Source organism: Photinus pyralis, unplaced genomic scaffold, assembly GCF_008802855.1.
Source record: "Photinus pyralis isolate 1611_PpyrPB1 unplaced genomic scaffold, Ppyr1.3 Ppyr1.4_LG7, whole genome shotgun sequence".
Classification (NCBI taxonomy): domain Eukaryota; kingdom Metazoa; phylum Arthropoda; class Insecta; order Coleoptera; family Lampyridae; genus Photinus; species Photinus pyralis.
Window position 1 is genome coordinate 27,644,814 of NW_022170738.1, and position 21,683 is coordinate 27,666,496.

Genomic DNA, 21,683 nt, shown 5'->3' on the forward strand with positions numbered 1-21,683 from the left:
AAATAGTCTCATCCCTAACCTACTTTTACAAAGTGGCACGTCTACATGAAAACTTACAAAAAATTGTGTCTCAACAAGGTTTACTTTGAAATAACCCAGAGGGCGCATATGCCGATACCAAAAGCTCTAGATCTTTGGTTCTTACATAATCTTTTTTTTTCAGTCAGCATAAGACACACAACATGTAGGTAGGTATACCGTTTTGAATTTGTAACTTTTTTTGCGAACAACCCCACGATAGGTAATACCTGGGGCGTATTTCATAAAGTAACTTTGGAACTTTTCGCTTGTCACTTTGCATTTGCATAATTTTGAAGTGCAAATATTACATTATCTGTTTCATAAAATTGTTTTGCCAACGCAGCATTCTTCTTGCATTATGTCGCGCATATTTTGAATGTGTGCCAGGTGTCTATCTATTTGTAAATTCGATTCTAAACAGATTCATTTTTTCCCTCAAAGCAATAGTTCACGAGATAATTGAAGTCAAATGCGAACAGAAACGACCTTTTGCCATTTTTTCTTCGTTTTTTTGGTTATAACAATATGTTCTAGGAGTTTCCGGCCAGAGGACTATGATTTTCGGATTCAGCGGACTTTTTTACCTAGAATAATAATTGGTTTCGTTGAGTGAAATGACAACATCCGACCCAAACCGTAATTTGACTGGACTATAGCTATGCGAACTATCTTTATCTTTACTAGAAGCACCTATCGTTAAAATTTCAAAGAAATGTTTCGTTAAATAAGAAAGTTGGCATTGCGCAGTCTGCACATGCGCATTTTCTTTTGCATTATGTTCGCCTTTACTAGAAACATCTGTGTTTAAAATTTTAACAAAATATATTAATAAATAAGGAAGTTGATATTGCGCAGCCCGCGTATGTGCACATTAATCCGCCAGATTTTTTTTGGTTCATGTGCCAGAGCTATAAGCTACCAAATTTAAAAGAACGAAGTAAATATATTGAAAACTGTAGTGGTTAAAACCTCGGATGTACGCACGGACGGACGAACGCAGAAAGTGGCCATTATAGTACCTTCAAACAGGAGTTGGAAAATGCGCTAGAAATCTACGGGAAAATCCCTAACTTCTATAAACCGATATAATAACGTGACAAAGAAAACAAAAATCTCTGAAGTGACGCCCACAAACTAGCTTTGCTTTATGTTACTTATATATCTCTTTTTGTGCTTGATTTCTGCTATTAGATTTGGTACCCATTCCTTCTGGAATTTCTAATTCATAGATTTCGAGATGAAAATCCACACACTGTTCTAGTTCTACTTACACTTTTTAGCCCATTCTTTAAAAATTAATTTTATCTTTCATGGTATTCTAATTAAAGGTCTCAACCAAAGGAACTATTTTCTGCCAAATACCGCCCTTCTTTCTGACTCCTTAATAAAAGAGGGGGGGGGGGGTATCCTGCATGATACTCTAATAAAAGGCGTCAACGAAAAGTCCTCCTCGACCTCTTATCGTTACCTATAAATAATTCCTTATATCTCAAGAACAGATTGTCTGAGGGCGAGTGGAATGTCTGGAAGAAAGATATCTATTGGTCTAATCTAACCTTAAGAGCGAATATCTCAAAAACGGTTTGTCGGAAACAAGTAAAAATGAATTGTCTGGACGAGACATCTATTGGTGAAGTCGAAGCGAATAACTTCAAAACGAAGTGAGTGTCGGTCGGAAAGAGGTACTCATAAAGCGCAAGTGAAACGTCAAGACGGGACATATCCATTGGAGATGTCAAAACTTTCACTGCAAATATCCGCAGAATGGAGTGTCGGAGGAGGATACACTCAAAAGGCACAACTACCAGAGATGTGAATTGTGAATATCTCGAAAAAGTTAGAGTAAGGTACCTACAAAGGGAAAATGCAATATTTCGGAGAATTTCTTTAGGGGGTTGTTTATTCTTCTTGCATTATATAGCGTAGATTTTGATGTTTGTCAGGCGATCTTTAAATGTCTATATGTAAAGAGCCCCCTCCTCATTAATCATCTACTAAGAAAGAAACCATAAATAAGTATGTATAGCATGCTTTCGTTGAAAGATAAAACCAATTCACCCCCCTCCCGCCCCCACGTCGCCCACTGATCTCCAAAGTGGACCGCGGAGGTTATTGTAGAAACCAAGTCCGTTCGATGAGATCGATTTCGGTTCTGACTCAGTTTTTAGCTCGGCACAATTTGATTACGTGGGACACCAAGCGGGGTATTTAGTTCACTCCAGTTACGAAATGTACAACAAATCTAAATTAGATAAATGTGCGGTTGCAATGTAAATATGCCTGAGGATTAGCTAAAGCATCTTACGTGAAAATAAAACTTTTACGAAATTATACTAAAAAAAGACCTTTGGAGTAACTCAGTTGGCCATTCAACTTCTAAAACACCATAACTCACCATAATTAAGCAAAAACCACCTCCTCTAATTAAATCAACATCGTTATCCCGACGATACTCGAAATTACATCTACGCGGCCAGAACTGATAACCACCTGCATCGCTTATCTCTCACGTGACATTGTCGAGAAACCAATCAATTCTTGCCCGATAAGAACTGTTTATCAACATCTGACCAGATAAAACTTTCTCACGTAAAAATTTCAAATAAAAGTTCCCTAAGTGTCTCGTTTTACATTTATGATACAAACCAAATAAGTACAAGAAATAGAAGTAAATGAACTCAACACTTACGACTAAATTTACAATAAGAAACTTGACTTTAAAATGACAATTAAACAAAATTTTCCAATTCTGTGTCCATTTAAAATTTAAAAAATCACCAGGTTCTTAGGTAATAACTAGAATTATGTTACATACAGGATGTCCCGACTAACATTTTCGATATTCAGATAAAACAACACTACAAGGTAGTTCGCTTCCACCTTTGGCAATTGTTTCAACCGAGGGAACCGACAGCCCCATGTAGTTTACGCAAAAATACGTATAGTCTATTGTCTTTGAAATAGTGTCATTATTTGCAAGTGTCTCGGAAAACAAGCTCCTATTGCAGTTTAAATTCAGATTCCAAATTAAATGCTGATCGGCAACTACAATAATTCGTTGCCGTGGTCAACTTAGGACGTAAGACTGAATTTGAGAAGATTCTACGTGCCTCGGAATGGAAAGTAGGCCTGCCCTGCTTCACATGGAACACCACTATAGACCAAACGTGGCGGCTTCGGAGATTCCCATAGAAAAATAGGAAGAGTGGAGCAGAGACAAACACAAAACGAAGAAAGAAAACAGAAGAGTACTGGAGTTGGAGGAAGAGTCAGACAGAGACAAAAAGAGAGGCACGGGGAGGACAACAATAACAAAGGGATAAACAGGAAGGAAGGAAACGATAACAAAGCAGGGAGGCATCGGATACTAATGGAACGTGCGGGGGAGGAGCCATCACCAAGAACCAAGTTCCCTCTAATGCAGATATTCCAGTGAGTCCAGTGACGAAGCTGCGGCCATACCTTTTCGGGTCGGACACCACCCAGTGAGCCGCCGTCCCCTGTTAGTTCCTACCAGGAGCACATCTCCACGACAGTCAGTTGGCCTGCGTAGCTTAGATGAGCTTACGTTAGTAACTCTAACTTTGGCTACAAGGGTCCTGGGTTCGAATCCCAAGTAAGGCATGGCTGTTTGTGATTGTGTAATGGGTTGAGTGGGAAGAGTAGCAAATTGCTAACACTCTGCCCACTATAAAATAAAGGCAATAAAAAAAATAATAAATAAATAAAAATTCTGGGAGAGGCCGCTTGAATGGACTTGGTGTCTAACAAAAGCGCGTTTAGTGCTGCATTGTTCAGTTTAGAGCTTTATTCTAAACAAGGTCGGTACTAACATGCCCGTTTCATGTTTAGTTCGAATAGTTGGTTTTAGAGCCTCATACAATGATAAACGTATCAAAAGTCATTTTATTTGTCAATTGAATTCCTCTTGTAATAAATTTACAATTTCATTGCGCATTTTCGAAATGAATATATTTATACATATACCTAATATAATATATAACTTATTATAATATATAGGTAATTTATTTATGAATATAATACATATCGCGTATATATGAACCAAACAGTTTCCGGATCTAATTGACGTATAAGACGGAACCATCAGTTACCTTGTGAAATAATCCATGGAGAGGATGTTGCAAACACGTTAGGGATTCCCAAATTCCTATGGAATGATAAAAAAGGCGACAAAAAATTACAAAGAAATAATTTATTCGTGTAGTGAACAAAGAAGACTACTAAAGAAAAGATTTTTTTCTAATACTGGAATTTGTATGAAGTAAATTAAACTTCTACAGCCTTTCAGGTCAGTGCCTGCAATGCTTGTATGTAAACGACCCCGGATCAATTTTTTAAGACTATCCGACTTTGGGGTGCAAAAATTAGCACAATACCTGACAATGTAAGAAAGCAAGTGCATTAAATTGCAACTGGAATACACCGCTATTATTCGATCAACATGCGCCATTGGATACCAGGATGCAATAGAAATTGTTTGAACGTATGCAGTTTAACCTCTCTGTGACGAGTACGCACGGATTATTAAATAATCAAGTAAGTGTTTGCTATCATTAAAGTTTTGACGTTAATTGTAAATTAATTTACTTACGTTACGCATGTACATTGTGGTTGTCCTTCAGTTGAACGGTTTCGTACGATCCCTAACCAAATTTTATATGGTCCTTCTGTTGCCCGACGCGCAACCAATGATTTGGTCAGTTTGGTGGAGGGTTCCTTAAAAATTGTAGTCAATTTTTATCAATTTTTATAAGATATTAAGACTATTAAACGTAATTCACTAATTGTTTACGTTCATTGAACTTGCGTAGTTCTTTAACGGGATCTTTACGATAATGGAACAGTTGCAGTTAGTTTTCTTACAAACTTGCGGTTGGTGGTAGACTGCGAACGTATACTTACTCTGGTGCAGCAGTGTCTTCAGTTGCAGTTGCATTATTAGCACGATGTTCTGAAGAATAACCTCGCTCGATAAAAAATTAGGAACTAAATGACTACGATCGTTTTTTAAAGTTTGGTAAAAATGGGTGGGAAAGCTTACACATCAGTAGAATTTTTAAAGATAATTTGTAATCAATTTTTTTCCGCCACATCTTGATTACTGAAAGAAATTATAAATACGTGATCTTCAACCTTACTTTTATATACCTACAGGGCCGGCCCAAAATAAGTCTTGAGCGAACCAAAATGTGCTCAACCCATTCGTTTGTGCTGATTTGTGCGCAACTCTTAAGTGTGGTAGGTTAGAATTAACAGTGGTACGGAATTTTTAATTATGGGGTTGAAATAATGTCAATAACGAAAGATTCCGAATGCATGCTGAATGTGCTCGTCTCATTTTACTCACAGCGGCGTTACGAGATTTAGGTAGGCGTAGGCATCGTTTAAATATAAATATTAACCATGGGCAACTGACCCTAGGAATTTTTGCAGCAGGCAAATGACCGTATACCGTCTGTGAAGTCTATTCAGAAAGGCGCTCACCTTGGGTAAAGGTGCCAATCTTACGATTTTTTCGTTGTCGGTCCAAGAGTCGTCGTTGGAAATTCCACACATTTATTATAGGGTTTCATTTTTAAATTAAGAGCCAATTGAATCATTATTTTAGCGGACATTGGGAGTAGTGGAAATTTGCGCAGAAAATTTATTAACAGGTAAAATGTTAACAAGTTAAAATAATAATCGTAAACGATGTACAAAAAGAGCATTTGCACATTAACAGTGTTTGTCAGAAAAAAACTAGTTACTCTTTGACACCTGATTTTAGTTTGCTTTTATAATAGTATCTTCCGCAGAAGTGAAACGAGAATTCGGTCACATCACAAATAAACAATGTATGTCTGTGGATGCGTAGGTAATAAATTGTATCGTGCCTTTTAGTCTGCGAATGCACAGTCTATTTGTTCAAAAAGTGTACATAATAAATGATGACAGCCGTAGGGACGGACAGATGGACGAACGGCACACAGACAGGCGCACAAAGTGTCCACAATTTAGAACATTTTTTATTTTTATGGAAATGCGTACACGCAATCCATTTTGTGACATTTTTTCAATTTTCTCTTATAAGAAGCACCTTTTGTTAAAATTTGAATTTATGCATGCGCAACCTAACGATTGATAATTAGAATTCACATAATTTTCATAGTTGCCCCCTTTTACTAATTATTACATTATTTTATAATCTTAATCTATTCCTCTGTACTTACATCCAAACGAGCATACAGACTACCTGTTTATTTATTTAGTTTAATTTGAGTTGATATATTTTATTTATACGTAAACTTAAAACGTTACGTTACGGTCAAACGTTAAAAAGAAGCTAGCTCAGCCATTTTTGGTCGATTAAAAATTCTTATCTCGCAGATGGTAATTGTGGGATAGCGAGCATTACAGTTCTCCAAACAGACAAATTCTTTTTCTAAATTTTTTAATTATTAATGAAATCTAAGAGCAACACTCGAGTACGAAAATTAAAATAGAGGCAATCCCCATTTAATAACTTTTGTCTAAATACCTACTAGATACCTACTAATTCTGTAATTGCAGATTCTAAGCTACCTCCTCTCCGTAACGATGAACACAACTATAACAACACGTTGTTTCTTCCCATGGAGGCAATGTACTTTATCGTATCTCCAACTATATTGCTGAATACTTGAAGGTATGCACAGTTTATTGTCCAAACGCGAAATATTTCGTTTTTTCTCTTGAGGAAAACTTTAATTAAGGCAGTTCGATCCAGTTGATGAGCACTTGCAGATGTGTTCCACACTGACTCCCTGTACTGCGCAAACGCAAGCGCGCTTAAATTTGAATTTGCTTTAACGCGCTCGAATTAGTAAAGCCTTCCGTCATCACTGTGAATTCCAGTTACATTATAGCCCCAACTTGAAAGCAACCGTCATGATCCTTTACAGCATAATATGGAATAAACAACAAGAATTGTAACGTTATTACGTATTTATTATAATCAAAACCCTTCTACCATCATGGTGTACGGAAAATAAATTAACATATTCTACCAGATAAGTCACTATAAACCAAGCTGTAAACTATTGTGCTCCATTTTTTCCTATCTCGCGTTAACTTCTTAAAGCGTAGATAGACTAGCAAGTTACTTGAATCTCGCGGGAGAAACTTCCACATATATTTAAACTGTGCGCAATAAGTGTCGGAGTGTGGCGATAAACTGTCGGGCAAGTTAGGTGAGCCATTGCTGTCGCAAGTTCTCACAAAACTGTTTACACTAGCAGGACTTTTAGCTTCCGAAAATGCTATCAGTTTATGCAATAATGTGAAGCACAAAAGAAGTGTTGGGTGAGAGAATGGATTTCTAGAAGAGAAAAGTATGGGGCCTACCATAAATTAATTGATGAGCTGAGAATCTGAGAATCAATCCCACCAATTTAAAAATTGTATTCGTATGTTAGTGGTACACCTTCAGGAACTGTTATTACAAAATTAAAAAGCAGGATACTCATTTATGTGCCACAATATAATAAAACTCGCACGTTTACTCGTCAAAATATCGAAACGAAATGGAAAGTTTGCGAGAACTTGGCGAGCTGCACGTTTGCCTGTTTAGACTGGCAAGAAAAGTGTCGCAAGAATTCTTTCGCGAGTTCTGTCAAATGGACTCGCAATGCTATTTACACTTAAGACAGTAGTGTCCGACAGTAAATCGCGCGAGTTTTCTTTCTAGTCTAAAGGCGCCTTTAGCCTCCTCCCATTCCATGCCTTGATCTCGAAGTATTCTTGCTACTTAGGTACATATCCTATGTTGTCTTTATGCTTCCCCTTTTCTTCCTATTTTGAATTCTGGTGTTCCATATGTGTGGATTTTTGTGATTCGTTCAGCACCCAACTGTTTCTCTTCCGTAAGTCAATATTGGTCTCCAATGTTATTGCTTTAAGTAGATTTCATTAACTATTTCTAATTAACTGTTACAGTACTTACAGAAATAGTTTCTTTCTATCGCCTTTGGCATATTCTAGGAATTCATACCTATGTAGGTACTTGAAATGTAGATGTCAACAAAATTCATCTTGATAACACGACATTAACATAACATGAGGCGGCTCCGTTAACTTAGCACCACCATTTCAAATTTTTGACTAAAGACAGATTGCGCTAGAATCTCTATGGCTAGCGCCAGCTAGCGCCACTTTGAGTTCAGCTAGCGCCATTATAGATTTTGCAGAAAAGCCCTTGACTTTCGGGGGGTGCTATGTTAACGCCAGCACCACCATTGCGTCCGATCATTTCCAAAAGCAAACGCTGTGTTCGTCAGACCTAGCGCCAGCTACCGCCACAAATTTTAGAGCTAGCGCCACCCCCCAATAGGGAGGGGAGAAATTTTTCCTAGCACCACCATTTTGTCTTTTCATGTAAAATTTTGACGTTTTGTGTTCTGCTGACCTAGCGCCAGCTAGCGCCACTTTGAGTGCAGCTAGCGCCATTATAGATTTTACAAAAAAGCCCTTGACTTTCGGGGGGTGCTATATTAACGCTAGCACCACCATTGCGTCCGATCATTTCCAAAAGCAAGCGCTGTGTTCGTCAGAGCTAGCGCCACAAATTTTAGAGCTAGCGCCACCCGCCAATAGTGCGGGGGGCATTTTTTCCTAGCACCACCATTTTGTTTTTTCGGGTAAAATTTTGACGTTTTGTGTTCTGCTGACCTAGCGCCAGCTAGCGCCACAAATTTTAGAGCTGCCATCGCCCTCCAATAGTGTGGGGGGAGGGGGCACCACCATTTTGTCTTTTCGGGTAAAAATTTGATGTTTTCTGTTCTGTAGACCTAGCGCTCAAGTTATCCTAGAGCAATTATAAATCCTAGCGAGTTTATAATTTTGCGGTGTCTGTCCGTCTGTCCGTTAGCACGATATCTTGATAACGATAACGAATTGACCGTTTACGATGAAATTCTGTAGATGGATTCTTTATCAAATTTGTAGATCGGAGTTCGTGAAATGGCAATGTAGACCAAAAGATAAAGTAGGCACTTTTGACATCTCTCTGAGTTATGAACCGAATTGTATGAAATTCAATATGTGTATAGCTTTAGCCATATAAACAAACCGGATTGAAAACTTTCTTATTTATGGAAGCATTTAAAAGAAATTTGATACATAGCCACTTGGAATAAAAGCAAATTTAACGCCAGTTTCAAAATTTGGTTTTGTGCATGATGTGTGGTGCCAATTTTCTTTATGGAAGCAATTAAATGAAATTTCATACATACACACTTTAAATAAAAGCAAAACTAACACCAAGTTCAAAATTTGGTTTTGCACATGCTGTAGCCATACCCAGGAGCTCGTTTTCTATATTTATTTACACGTCGATGCGAAAAGGGCACTGTGAATGTTGATAGATTAGGCTCAATTTTTGAAATTGCGTGTTATATAGCTTAAGCTATACGAATATTGAATTTCATACAATTCGGTTCAAAACTCACGCAGATGTCAAAAGGGCCTTACTTATTTTTTGGGATACATTACCAATTCACGAACTTCGATCTACAAATTAAATTTGATAAAGAATTCAACTACAACATTTCATCGTAATCGGTCCATTCGTTATCGAACTATTGTGCTAACGGACAGACACCCCATCTGGGATGGTCAAACTCTTTACCTTTTTTAAACCCGAATGTGCAAATCTGTCCCTCTTAGCGTCGGAAATAATAATCAAATTATTTCAATTTGAAATCCTTTACTTTTTGGATTGATCGTTCTGTTTAAAGTAAAAAGTTCCAATAAAAATACTAAAATTTGTATATAAAGTAGCAAAATTGTAACCCTTCATTTCGAAGTAAACTGACGGGGAGGTATGCAGGTACAAACTTACTTAAATCCTTTATGAATGCGCAAAAGTTGTAAATTATTTGTCACATCAAGGGTTTACAGGCGCGTCAATTGTGTGAATGTTGGTAAATCTGTATTGTTAAAAAAACACCTTTAGATAGTAGTCGACGTGACGTACATAGGTATATAATTTATCGAGAGTAAATACACAAGAGCTTGATTTTTAATCGCATAATTTTATTTTTACACGAAAGTTTTGTTGCAACGGAAAAAACTCGAAACCAAAAGTGTGATAAAATCGCGACAGTTTTAGCTGGAGCGATTTTATTAATATTATGCTTTTGATCGAGAGTTTTTTCCAGGAGGCAACAAAATTTGAGTGAATTAAAAATAAAATTATCCTGACCAAGGTCGAGTGTATTTTAGGGAGATTAATAAAAGACAGTAAATTTTACAACCACTACATATTTTACGTATTCCTACATGCATTTTTATCGCTGTAAAAAGCTACCTAGCATTTAATCAGATAAAAAATCATCTGATTGGTTAGAATTTGAAACAATCACCTAGCTGTTTGGTCGTATATTAATGGAGTGTATTAATCATATAAAATACATATGCCTTATTTGCACCATAAAGATTAGTTAGCTACGGAAATTACACATAAGTATATAAGAACTGCTTCTTTGTTTTTTAGCAGAATTAACAAATATGCTGAATTTTCAAATTTTGCATTTTGCGCTGTGTTCTAAACGATTTAGCTCGCAATACTGTGGTAGTGAAATTAATACTGTGACTTACAAAAAGAATTGTTTAGTCAGTAGAGCACAAAACAGAAAAATTTCACAAGAAACAGTACCTAATATGGAAATTTTAAAATTAAAAATTCATAATATAGTACGGTGCAATTAGTCGACAAAACGGCTTAACCTAAACATCAAAAGTAAAAGTTTCCCATTAACTGCAAATTGTTCTATACAGTCCACATATTGTTTGGTAAAAAGTTACACCAGTTGGTAAATTAGTAGTTTTTGGTGTTTTTCTGAAATATTTAGAAAACTATGGGGTTTGGCGAGAAAAGTACCATATCCAAAATAATCTACATTAAATTGTGAATAAAAATGGTCTTGTGTATAATCTTGCTCAAGTCAACGATTCCAGAGTTACGGAGGGTGTAAAAGTAGGCATTTTTCGTATTTTTTCGATTCTCTGGAAAAATGAAATCATGTTTGAAGTAAAGAACACTGAAGATCTGGCTTGTTTTCGTTACCAGTGTTACTTGCAAGCTATTTCAAAGCATCCTATACATTCACTGTTCAAGTTGGCTGCGCTTCTCCCCACTTCAGCAGCTACCAGGTAGAACATTCATTTAGAACTTACCATTAGAAGAAGAACCCGATGAAGTGGGAATGCAAGATTGTCGAACACCTGAGAGCAATAACAACACATCCTGCAACTCCCCAGGAATTACTGTCCCTCATAGTGGAAGTCTCTTGAAAAAATGGCCCCCCTTGAGAAGGTGGTAAGGTTATCGTTCCTTCAAGGACTTATCAGTAACATACCACCGGTCACTAAAGCGCAATTTTTTTTAACCGGTTTTAACAAAAAAAATAGTTTCCTTAGTGATAATCTCATATTTTTTCCAAAAGAATCTAAAAAAAAGATGAAAAATTTCTACTGTTACACCCTCCGTAACTCTGGAATGGTTCAATTTAGCAAGATTATATATGAGACCATTTTTGTTCGCAATTTACTGTAGATTATTTATTTTATTTCGCGCTAAATAGTATAGTTTTTTAAATATTTAAGAAAAACTTATCACAACTACTAATTTTCCAACATTTACTTTTATTCCAAGTGGTTATGTATCAAATTTCATTTAAATCCTGCATAAATAAAAAAGTTTGCAATTCGGTTTATAAATGGTCGAAATGCGAAAAGAGCATTGTGAATGTTGATCGATTAGGCTCAATTTTTGGAATTGCGTTTTATATGGCTAAAGCTATACGCATATTGAATTTCATGCAATTCGGTTCATAACTCACGGAGATGTCAAAAGGGCCTTCCTTATTTTTGGGTTACATTGCCAGTTCACGAACTCCGATCTACAAATTTGATAAAGAATCTCGTAAAGAATCCACCTACAAAATTTTATCGTAATCGCTCCATTCGTTATCGAGATATCGTGCTAACGGATGGACAGACGGACAGACACCGCAAAATTATAAACTCGCTAGGAGCTCGTTAATAAATGATAATTTTCTTCCATGGGGATCGTGGTCCCCATTACACTGACTGGCCGCGTTACCTGCACGTTGTATGGCAATACTTAAATTTGTCGTAGGTAAGTGGTAGCTCTGGGTTCCCCAGTAATATTGGTAATGCGTTTTCCCAGGTATTCCACAAAATTTTCGAGCTTCTCTACACCAAGGTCCCAATGTCTCTACTGCGAAAGGTATAAAAATATGGTTCTGTTCTATAATAATTGAACTGTATTTCCTTATTTTAATACTTGCCGCAGATTCAGCTACCACACCACTCGTTTTACTAGAAAATTAATCCAAAATATTTCAGTGGTGCCAAGTCATAAAGCTAGGAAAAACTGTCCATGACTACTTGGGTGTGGCGCCTACTCTTAAGATTTTGACTCTATCTGGGAGATGTCAGCAAAACACAAAATAGCAAAATTGTACACGAAAAAACAAACCGGTGGTATTATAAAAAAAGGACCCCCACAATGTTGGGGATTGGGCGCCAGCTCTGCGCTACGTTTAAAGAACACAGCGCAGCGCTTGCTTTTGGTAGTCATCGAACACAATGGTGGTGTTAGAGGCTAATAAACCACGCCCAAAAGTTAAAGGTTTTTTGCAAAATTTATAATTGCGCTAGGTTAACTTGAGCGCTAGGTCTACAGAAACAGAAAACATCAAATTTTACCCGAAAAGACAAAATGGTGGTGCCCCCTCCCCCCACACTATGGAGGGTGATGACAGCTCTAATATTTGTGGCACTAGCTGGCGCTAGGTCAGCAAAACACAAAACGTCAAAATTTTACCCGAAAAAACAAAATGGTGGTGCAAGGAAAAATTGCCCCCTGCACTATTGGGGGGGTGGCGCTAGCTCCAAAATTTGTGGCGCTAGTTGGCGCTAGGTCTGACAAACACAGCGCTTGCTTTTGGAAGTGATCGGACGCAATGGTGGTGCTAGCGTTAACATAGCACCCCCCGAAAGTCAAGGGCTTTTCTGCAAAATCTATAATGGCGCTAGCTGAACTCAAAGTGGCGCTAGCTGAACTCAAAGTGGCGCTAGCTGGCGCTAGCCAGAGAGATTCTAGCGCAATCTGTCTTTAGTCAAAAATTTGAAATGGTGGTGCTAAGTTAACGGAGCCTAGGTACTAGCTACTTACAATAGGTAAGCAGGTAAACTAAATTATCTTCAATTATAACGTTTGCAGGTTATGTGTATTATTTACCCAACTTGACAGTTGTTTGCAAATTCAAATTTAAGCGCGCTTGCGTTTGCGCAGTACAGGGAGTGAGTGTGGAACACATCTGCAAGTTTGATGAGCCCAAGGTAACCAGTATGTATATCGCGCGGTGTGAATAAACTTGAAATCCGAACCAATTCAAAGGCAAAGGATCCAATAAAGAGTTGTTCCATCCTAGAAACCAAAGAAGTACAAATCTACTATCTTAAAAAAACCGCGGATGTGGAACATGTCCCAGTGCTGAGATCTCAAACCCTTAGACGGACGGATGGACTTTACGGAGCTATTAGCTATGTTTTTCATTAAATATATCCATACGCGTCTAATTTTTTAACTATATCGTTCGAATAAAATCGAATAAAAAAATGTTACGCCATGATCAAGTAGTCTCTGAAATTTCCCCTCAGAATATTTGTTTATAAGAAAATCTTGCGTCTTTCTTACAATATTAGTCCTTGAGTAATCGTTATGGGAAATTCGTCGCCGAAATAATCACCTTCACGATTTCAGAATATTCGCTCCTAATAAAATTCACCCCCATTCGCTGTCGTAGTATTCCCCGCCGAAATATTCGACCCCTTAAACTGTAGCCTGTAGGTTAATCTGCACCTGCAGTATTCGCATTGAAATATTCGTCCCTTTATTTTAAAAAAAAACTGATCCTTAACTCAATTTATTCCCAGTGTGTTCACCCTAAAATATTAGTGTTATATAGGTACATTTAAGATGACCCAACCACGAATATTTACTTGGAAGAGTCCCCTCCGAAGATTTCCCTGTAACCCTCGGGAAAATCATATCCAGAGTGTTCACCATATGGGTTAATCATCCCTAAAAGTTCGGTATTGGAATGCTACACCAAAATCGTACCCTTAAATATTCGCTTCTTAGCAAACTCGCCTCGCCAAAATTTCACCCTCCGAATAATCGATTCTAATCGATCGACACAAAGTAAACTGACTCCGAGAGCATTTTCCATGAAATGTTAGTTCTGAAAAATTGGCCATTGAAATATTCACCGGAAAATTCAACCAAGACAAAATCCTCACCTCGAAAACACTTTTTCAAAAATTTCAAAAAATACCCCTAAATGTAGGTACCTCAGAAAATTCTCTCACTTCAGAATATGAGCTTGTAGGAAAACTTGACTCCAGATAAGTTAACCCCTGGAATATTTTTTGGTAGATATTCGCTTCCCAAAAATTGATCTAACGAATGTGCTTGTCTGAAATTTGCGAGTCGACACCGACACTGTATTGTAAATATTATGATATACAGAATGAGCCAGGGTAGAACACTTGTCCACGTCTCAATTCTTACTAAGCGGGCGCAATTTGAACACTGCAGCCGTAGGAGTCTATAAATAGCCAAAACTAAACGTAGCTTCATTTATTTATATCGCTCCATGATAATCGTATTGCGGTCGATTGACGGGATCGGGCGGGCCAGTTCTAATACAAAAGGTGCAAATAAACATGAGTGAATTTAAAAAGCAAAGAAGAAGGAAACTTTGTGAATAAACCATTTTCACTCCTTTTGCAAATTTATTTGTAAAAAGGTAGCTTCTAATTTGACTTTGGCCAGCTGGTTGGCTGGCTGACTGCAAATGCGGGCCAATAGAAGAATGTTTGTAGAAAGACAGGCCCATGCAATTAGCAACTTAAGAGACGGGGCTACATGATGTGGGATTGACGACATCTGGGCGCCATCCCGTAGCGTGTTATCCTACCCTGGAGATTTTTCAGTTTTTTCCAATCTTCTTCTACAGTTTTAGTCCGATTGTTTTCAAATTGGTGTCGTCGGAAAGATCTTGTAAACGCGCACACTGCGTGACGGAATTTTATTTTTTCATAGGGGCGAAATTAACTTCTCCTGCGAATTTTGTCACGCGGTTTAAAGTTTCCTAAAGCTGGAACCGCGATCTCTCTTTCTTGCGTCGTTGAGTTCCGAGTAAACGAGACGTCTGAAGTGGGTACCGACAAATGAATATGGTAACCCACGACGAGATCTTAATAATGGTGGAGTCAAAACTTTAAACGCGAATTGTGGGTGAACGGGACGTCGGAAGTGTGTAACCGACAAAGAGAGTGTGGCAGCCTTTGAAAAGATCTTATTGATGGTGGAGTCAAAACTGGCTAATAGAATACTGATCTGCCATAAAAAAACGCTGTCCCTTCGATCTCACATGAGGACTGAAGGGCATAAGTCCAGTGGGGGCCGAATATGTCAAAGGTAAATTTTCCGTAGATGAATTTTCTGAGTGAATACTCCAAGGGAAAATTTACTAAGCGCGAATTTCCAAGTTGTAGAGGTGAATTTTACTGCGTAGAATATTCTGAGTACCTAACCTACGACTTTTTCAGAGATTTCGGAGGAAAAAACAACGCGTTAAGCCGCCAATGGAGGAAGTCCCATGAGCTTTCAAGCGATACCTGCGTGATAAAAGAGAGATGTTTTGAATTTTGTTTTGGACAGTCAATTGCTTAAGTTTGTCGCGTGGATTAGTTCGTAAATGGATATATTAGGATTGGAAAAAAACATTCCTTAATTATTCATGCCTTATTTCACGATTTTGTCACACTCTCTTGCTTTCTCCCTCATTCTTCAAGGCCTCCTAGTCGCTCCTTTGTTCGTCTCTTTATTCTCCCCACCTGGCCTAAGTTCTCGTTACATTTTCCGTGCCCCTTTCTCCTCTTCAGGCACCTTTTAGCCTCATTGAGTTTATGCACTTTCAGGATTCTTTTGCGTCTATGTCGACCTTCTTTCCTTAACGTCTATTGTCCTTGAATACAATTCAGCACAAAAAACAAAGTCAGAAAAAATGCAGCGCTTTACACATGACAGCTTCTTCGACTGTATTGTTCCACGTTATTAAATTTTATTTTATCTAAATTACGAACACCAATTTTTAAAAATGGAAATGAAGAGATTTTGCATTTTAAAAAACGCCGCCTCGATGGCTTTGTTTACGTTTCCTGCAAAACGCCACTGCACGGAAGAGCGGCAGTGAAAAAAAAGGTAATAAACTGCGTTGTAAAGCGGAACTATAGCGCGTGCAATCCTCCAGATGCAGTATGGTGCTTATGGACATACAGTACATGCTTGCCAAACTTATGAGCAAACGTGAGATTAAACCCCAGTTGCACCAACAAAATTAAGCCTTGCTTAAAGTTAAGTCGAACTTAAAATTTATAGCAACGATTATTAAGACAATCGTTGCTATGGTATTTAACTTTAAGGGATGTTTAACTTTGACGGTGCAATTGGCCTTAAGTCGCATTTTAATACTGCAATTCAATCATATGTCAGTTTGGCATCATTGCAATGAGGAACAAGGATAGGGTTATGGAAAAATGACGCAAATTAGTAAGAGATGCATTTATTCCAAAAGGCCGCATACCCCATCTGAAAGCGCGAACGCAGTATAGAAAAACGGCTCGGTGGTGTAGCCCAAGGGGGTGATTGGACCTAACCCATTTCCAATACTGCTGTTGCCTGTGGCATTAGCTCAACTGTGCAATGTTTGAACCGAATCGATCTATGGGTTTACCAGTTATCGTGTTCACAGACAGGCAGACAGACAGACGCCATTGACTTCCCTCTGTCGCTTAATAACCAAACTGTTGCCGAGTTTTCTGCGTAGAATATTCCTAGTGAGACCTTTTTAGAGATGAACATTTCGGAAGAAATTTAATTCACTTGTGGTCTGCGAGTGCTGATTCGCGCGTCAACTCCCGCGTGTTATGGGTCAATATTAATTGAGTTGGAATTTTTCTCGGTTGAGTTAAATTTTACATGGTGAATTGCGCTTTTTCGGTCTTCTTTGATTAAGGTCTACAACTGCCCTTGAGTACAATTTAGTACAAAGAACACGATGGGGCAAAAAACGCAGCTTTTTACACATGACAGCTTTTTCGCAATTATTTCAGCACATTATGTATAATTTTATTGTAGGTATCTAAATTAGCAACACCAATATTTAAAAATGGAAATGAAGAGATTTTGATCTTAAAAAACGCCGTCTCGTTTGATGCTTTGTTTAAGGCCGATTTACGTTTCCTGCAAAACGCCACTGTACCGAAGAGCTGCAGTGAAAAAATTGTATGTTGAATATGAGAATATTTTCATACTATTCCTTCTATTTCTGTGCTTTAATTTAATTAAAAAGTAATTATCAAAAACCACAGGAAAATTGAGAAGTAATATATCTTAATAATAATAATAATAATAACTAAACCTGAGTTCTCACAAGAAACACCGACCATAATAATAATCTTTATTGTCCATACAGCAATAACACCAATATTGGACAACTTCAAAATGTTTAAAGAAACAGTAAAAACGTTGAAGTGCAATTAACCAAAAATAAAACTATAGAATTCAGTGACAACAAATATGTTGGCAACACCTTTTACATTGACAAATTTTAAGTTGCAGCGTAGATAAACACAACACTGACATTTGGAAACTTTAAATTCGTGGGATGTGTATCAATTTATAACGTCCATGTACTCTCTCTGCAAGACGGCAAGCCTCATAGGTTAAGTACCTGTACCCTTCCTAAGGTAACCTCTAAATTCTAAAATTACCCACTATAATAGTATATTATATACCGCGGGACTGAAGTAGTACTTTTAATCCCGAAGGTAAAGTTTATGGCCCGACCGAAGGGAGGGCCATAATTTACCTGAGGGATTAAGACCACTACTTCAGTCGCAAGGTATATACGATATTTTTCGTACTTCCGAAACTGAAACACTTAATATGTATGGAGTTAGAGAACGCGTTCTTTCAAAAAATCGCTGCTTAACAAGTTACCATAGGAACGTTGCGTTGGTACGATAATCCCTATGCTATGGTAACAAAAATAATTTGGAAATTGTCATTGCTAGTGTCATAATTTTGGTGGTGGGTGACAAAGATGTATTTGATATTGATAAAAAGCAGCCAAACTAGGTAAAGAAGTGATACCAGCGAAATCCAAAAAACTCTAAGAGCAGCAGTACGATGCGTTTAAGAAGTAGTGCCGCATACAAAATGTGGAACAACCTACTGAAATTGCCTTGTTATACTTCGTTCACCCAACAGAAATAGTTAAGCCCCTCCTCAACAATTACCGCCACATTTGAATACGACATTGTTATTGGTGTAATTTTTGAAGCCACAATCACACTTGTAAAGCGAATTGGCCGAATTGGGTAATCTGTCATCTTGCCTATTGCGTTTCTGCCGGTTTTTACGTTTTTACATCTTTACTTGTGTCAATTTGCCATTAATCTCCTTTATTCACACAAAATAGTCTTTATAAAGACTCGTCGGTGTATTCTAAAGATAGTCAGGTGAGTAATTATAAAATTTTATACACGATTTTTACATGCCTGTTTTTAGGGTTATATTATTCGCGATCAAGAAAAGTTGTACGCAAACATGAATGTCGCCGGTGCTGCTTTCCCTCCACCGAAAAAACGTTCTGCCAAGCACTTTTCAGTTGAAGACAAAACTGGCATTTTAAATATCTTCAAGGCATATTCGGAAGACAACCCGGAGGTATCTAAAACGGATAAAGTTGAGTTTACGGCTAAAGCAGCAGGTAATTTTCATCTTAGGCACATTCATCTTTACTTATTATTGTGTAATTTAGGTGTAAGCATTCCGAGTGTCTACAAGATTCTTCGGGAGTATACAGAGGTACACGAACTTCATTCACCTAAAAAATATTATCGACCACGAGCAATTTTAGACAATATTGATTCCGGAACTAAAAGTATTCTTCGACGTTTGCTTCATTCTTTCTTTGAAAGAAATGAACCACCTACCCTGAGTAAAGTTTTGGCAGTGTTACACGAAGACTTACCCCATTTGAAACGAACTACTTTATGGAAATTAATAAAAGAAATAGGTTTTCGGTCAGTAAACCTTTTTTCTTTACGTGTATGTATATTATGTACTTGTCATTGTAGATTCGAAAAGAGGTCACGCAATAGTGTTCTTAAGGAAAAGGACGAAATAATTACTTGGAAGCGTCGGTTCTTGCGTGAAATTAGAAAATATCGTGAAGAAGGTAGGAAGTTGTATTTCCTAGATGAAACTTGGGTGAATGCTGGGCATACTGTAAGCAAAGTATGGAAGGACACCACAATTCTCACTCCAAGACAGGCATTTATCAACGGGCTATCAACTGGATTGAAAGATGCATCGGGCAAAGGAAATTGTTCTCCATATAGGGTCCGAGGATGGCTTCGTCGAGGAAGGTTTGCTGTGTTTTGAATCGAAAAAAACAGGGGATTATCACGAAGAAATGACCAGTGAAGTTTTTGAAAAGTGGTTTATGGAAATCGTTACACATCTTGATGAACAATCTGTGATTATAATGGACAACGCTTCATATCATAGCAGGAAAAGTGAAAAAATACCAAACACCAGTACGAAAAAAGCTGATATACAAACTTGCTTAACAAGCAAATCGATACCTTACGAAGAAGATATGGTAAGAGCTGAACTTCTACAGCTTGTGAAACGGGCAGCTGTTACACCAAAATATGTAGTTGATGAAATTGCAAAGGAACACAATCGTATCGTGCTGCGATTGCCTCCATATCACTGCGAATTGAATCCAATTGAACTGATATGGGCGCAAATAAAAGGTGAAGTGGCCAGAAACAACACCACATTTAAAATGAAAGAACTTCATCCACTATTTCAACAAGCAGTGGAACATGTTACTGCTGAAAATTGGAAGAACGCAATTCGCCATGCTCAAAGTGAAGAGGAAAAAATGTGGCAAATTGACATTTTAATGGACATCGTAGTAGAGCCATTAGTAATTCATGTGGGAGATGACTCGACATCAACGGAGTCCGAATCCGAGTGAAGCGATACAGGATTTAAATTGTTATGTACCTTGGTTTATATTCAAGTGCACTTGTAATTTGTAATTTCAAAACTTTGTGCTGCTGTAATAATACTTTTTTGTACTTTTCTCAATATAAACAGTGTTTTTATGTTGCATATTTACATGTATTTAACAGTTTACAGGTTTTACTATTTTTGCCACGAGTTATGTTCAGAGAGATAGCGCCATAATTAGTCTTGAGCAAGTGACATTTCAATTTGATTTTTCAAATTTTCCGCTTTTTATAATTTTGTGGTTGTAAAACTGGTTGCTGCTTACATTGGCCCAAATTTTGTAGGAGTGGCTTAACTATTTCTGTTGGGTGAACGAAGTATAGTAATTTCATCCTTCCGGGATTTTCGTCCAAATTTAATCCCGGCGGGACAAAAAGTGACACTTCAGTCCTTGTCATAATGGAGTGAAGTTGTCACTTTAGTCTCGGAAGTACGAAAATAACAATTGTATTACTTTTGTTGTTAACTTATCTACACATGACACTGTGGCGATCCATGGGTGGATCTGGAACAGTTGAGTTTAGTTTAGATAGTGATGATCAGAAAATGTCAATCAATTATTAAACAAATGTTATTAGTGTTAATTAATTATATTATAAAATTAGTGTGAATATTATCCAGGTAACAACCGCTGGAATAGTGACCCCACCACATTGGTGACCCTCGATATACAACACACCATCATTAAGAAGCAAGCAAAATAACAGTTATTATCTACTGACAGGATCAGCACATGATATAAATAAAACAGTATCATGGGATCAGCATATCTCCATAAACGTCATATAAATCAGACAATAAAACGTTTTCATTTTTACGTTTAAAATGGCAAATAACAATGATGCATCCGAAACGAGTACTCCAATCTTACCGCCAAGTACATCGGCTTCTGTTACGAGCACAGCTATCGAGAAAATCACAGTCAAACCACCCGTATTTTGGGAGAAAGATCCAGCCTTGTGGTTCAAAGTGGTAGAAGCCCAGTTCGAGCTATCGCGCATAACTGCAGATATCACAAAATACTTTACAATCGTAGCTGCATTAAGTCAAAAAGCACTAAAACTGGTAAGCGACATTATCACATCACCACCAGAAAACCATAAATTTGATACACTTCGAAATGCACTTATATCCCGCCTCACGGAATCGGAAGATGCGAAGCTACAAAAACTGTTACGCGATCTTGACTTGGGCGATTGTAAACCAACTCAGTTACTCAGAGAAATGAAGACGCTATTCGGTACCAGTATCTCCAATGAGTTGCTAAAGAAACTGTGGCTACAGCGACTTCCCCAACAAGTACAAGTAGTTTTAACAATTAGCTCTGAATCATTAGACAATTTGGCCGTCATGGCCGATAAAATTGTTGAAACATATTCTAACTCAGTAGTAACAGAAGTCGCCACACGTGAAGTGCAATCAAATTCATCACTTA

At 37.6% G+C, this 21,683-nt stretch overlaps 1 protein-coding gene and 1 long non-coding RNA gene across 2 annotated transcripts; both read left to right on the forward strand.

The window, feature by feature from the left end:
• The first annotated feature begins 18,417 nt into the window (after positions 1 to 18,417).
• LOC116176303 lies at positions 18,418 to 19,186 on the forward strand. The gene is made up of 3 exons (XR_004146421.1): positions 18,418 to 18,681; positions 18,731 to 18,932; positions 18,984 to 19,186. It is a non-coding gene; the product is annotated as an uncharacterized LOC116176303 (long non-coding RNA).
• Positions 19,186 to 20,239, forward strand: LOC116176298. Its single transcript, XM_031494792.1, has 2 exons — positions 19,186 to 19,248; positions 19,303 to 20,239. The coding sequence occupies exon 2, from the start codon at positions 19,533 to 19,535 to the stop codon at positions 20,211 to 20,213; it is 681 nt and encodes a 226-aa protein (XP_031350652.1). The 5' UTR covers positions 19,186 to 19,248; positions 19,303 to 19,532; the 3' UTR covers positions 20,214 to 20,239.
• The last annotated feature ends 1,444 nt before the right edge of the window (positions 20,240 to 21,683 follow it).

What these genes read in the sequence shown, in the direction of transcription:
- LOC116176298 (XM_031494792.1), top strand. Translation starts at nt 19,533, where the DNA reads ATGCATCGGGCAAAGGAAATTGTTCTCCATATAGGGTCCGAGGATGGC.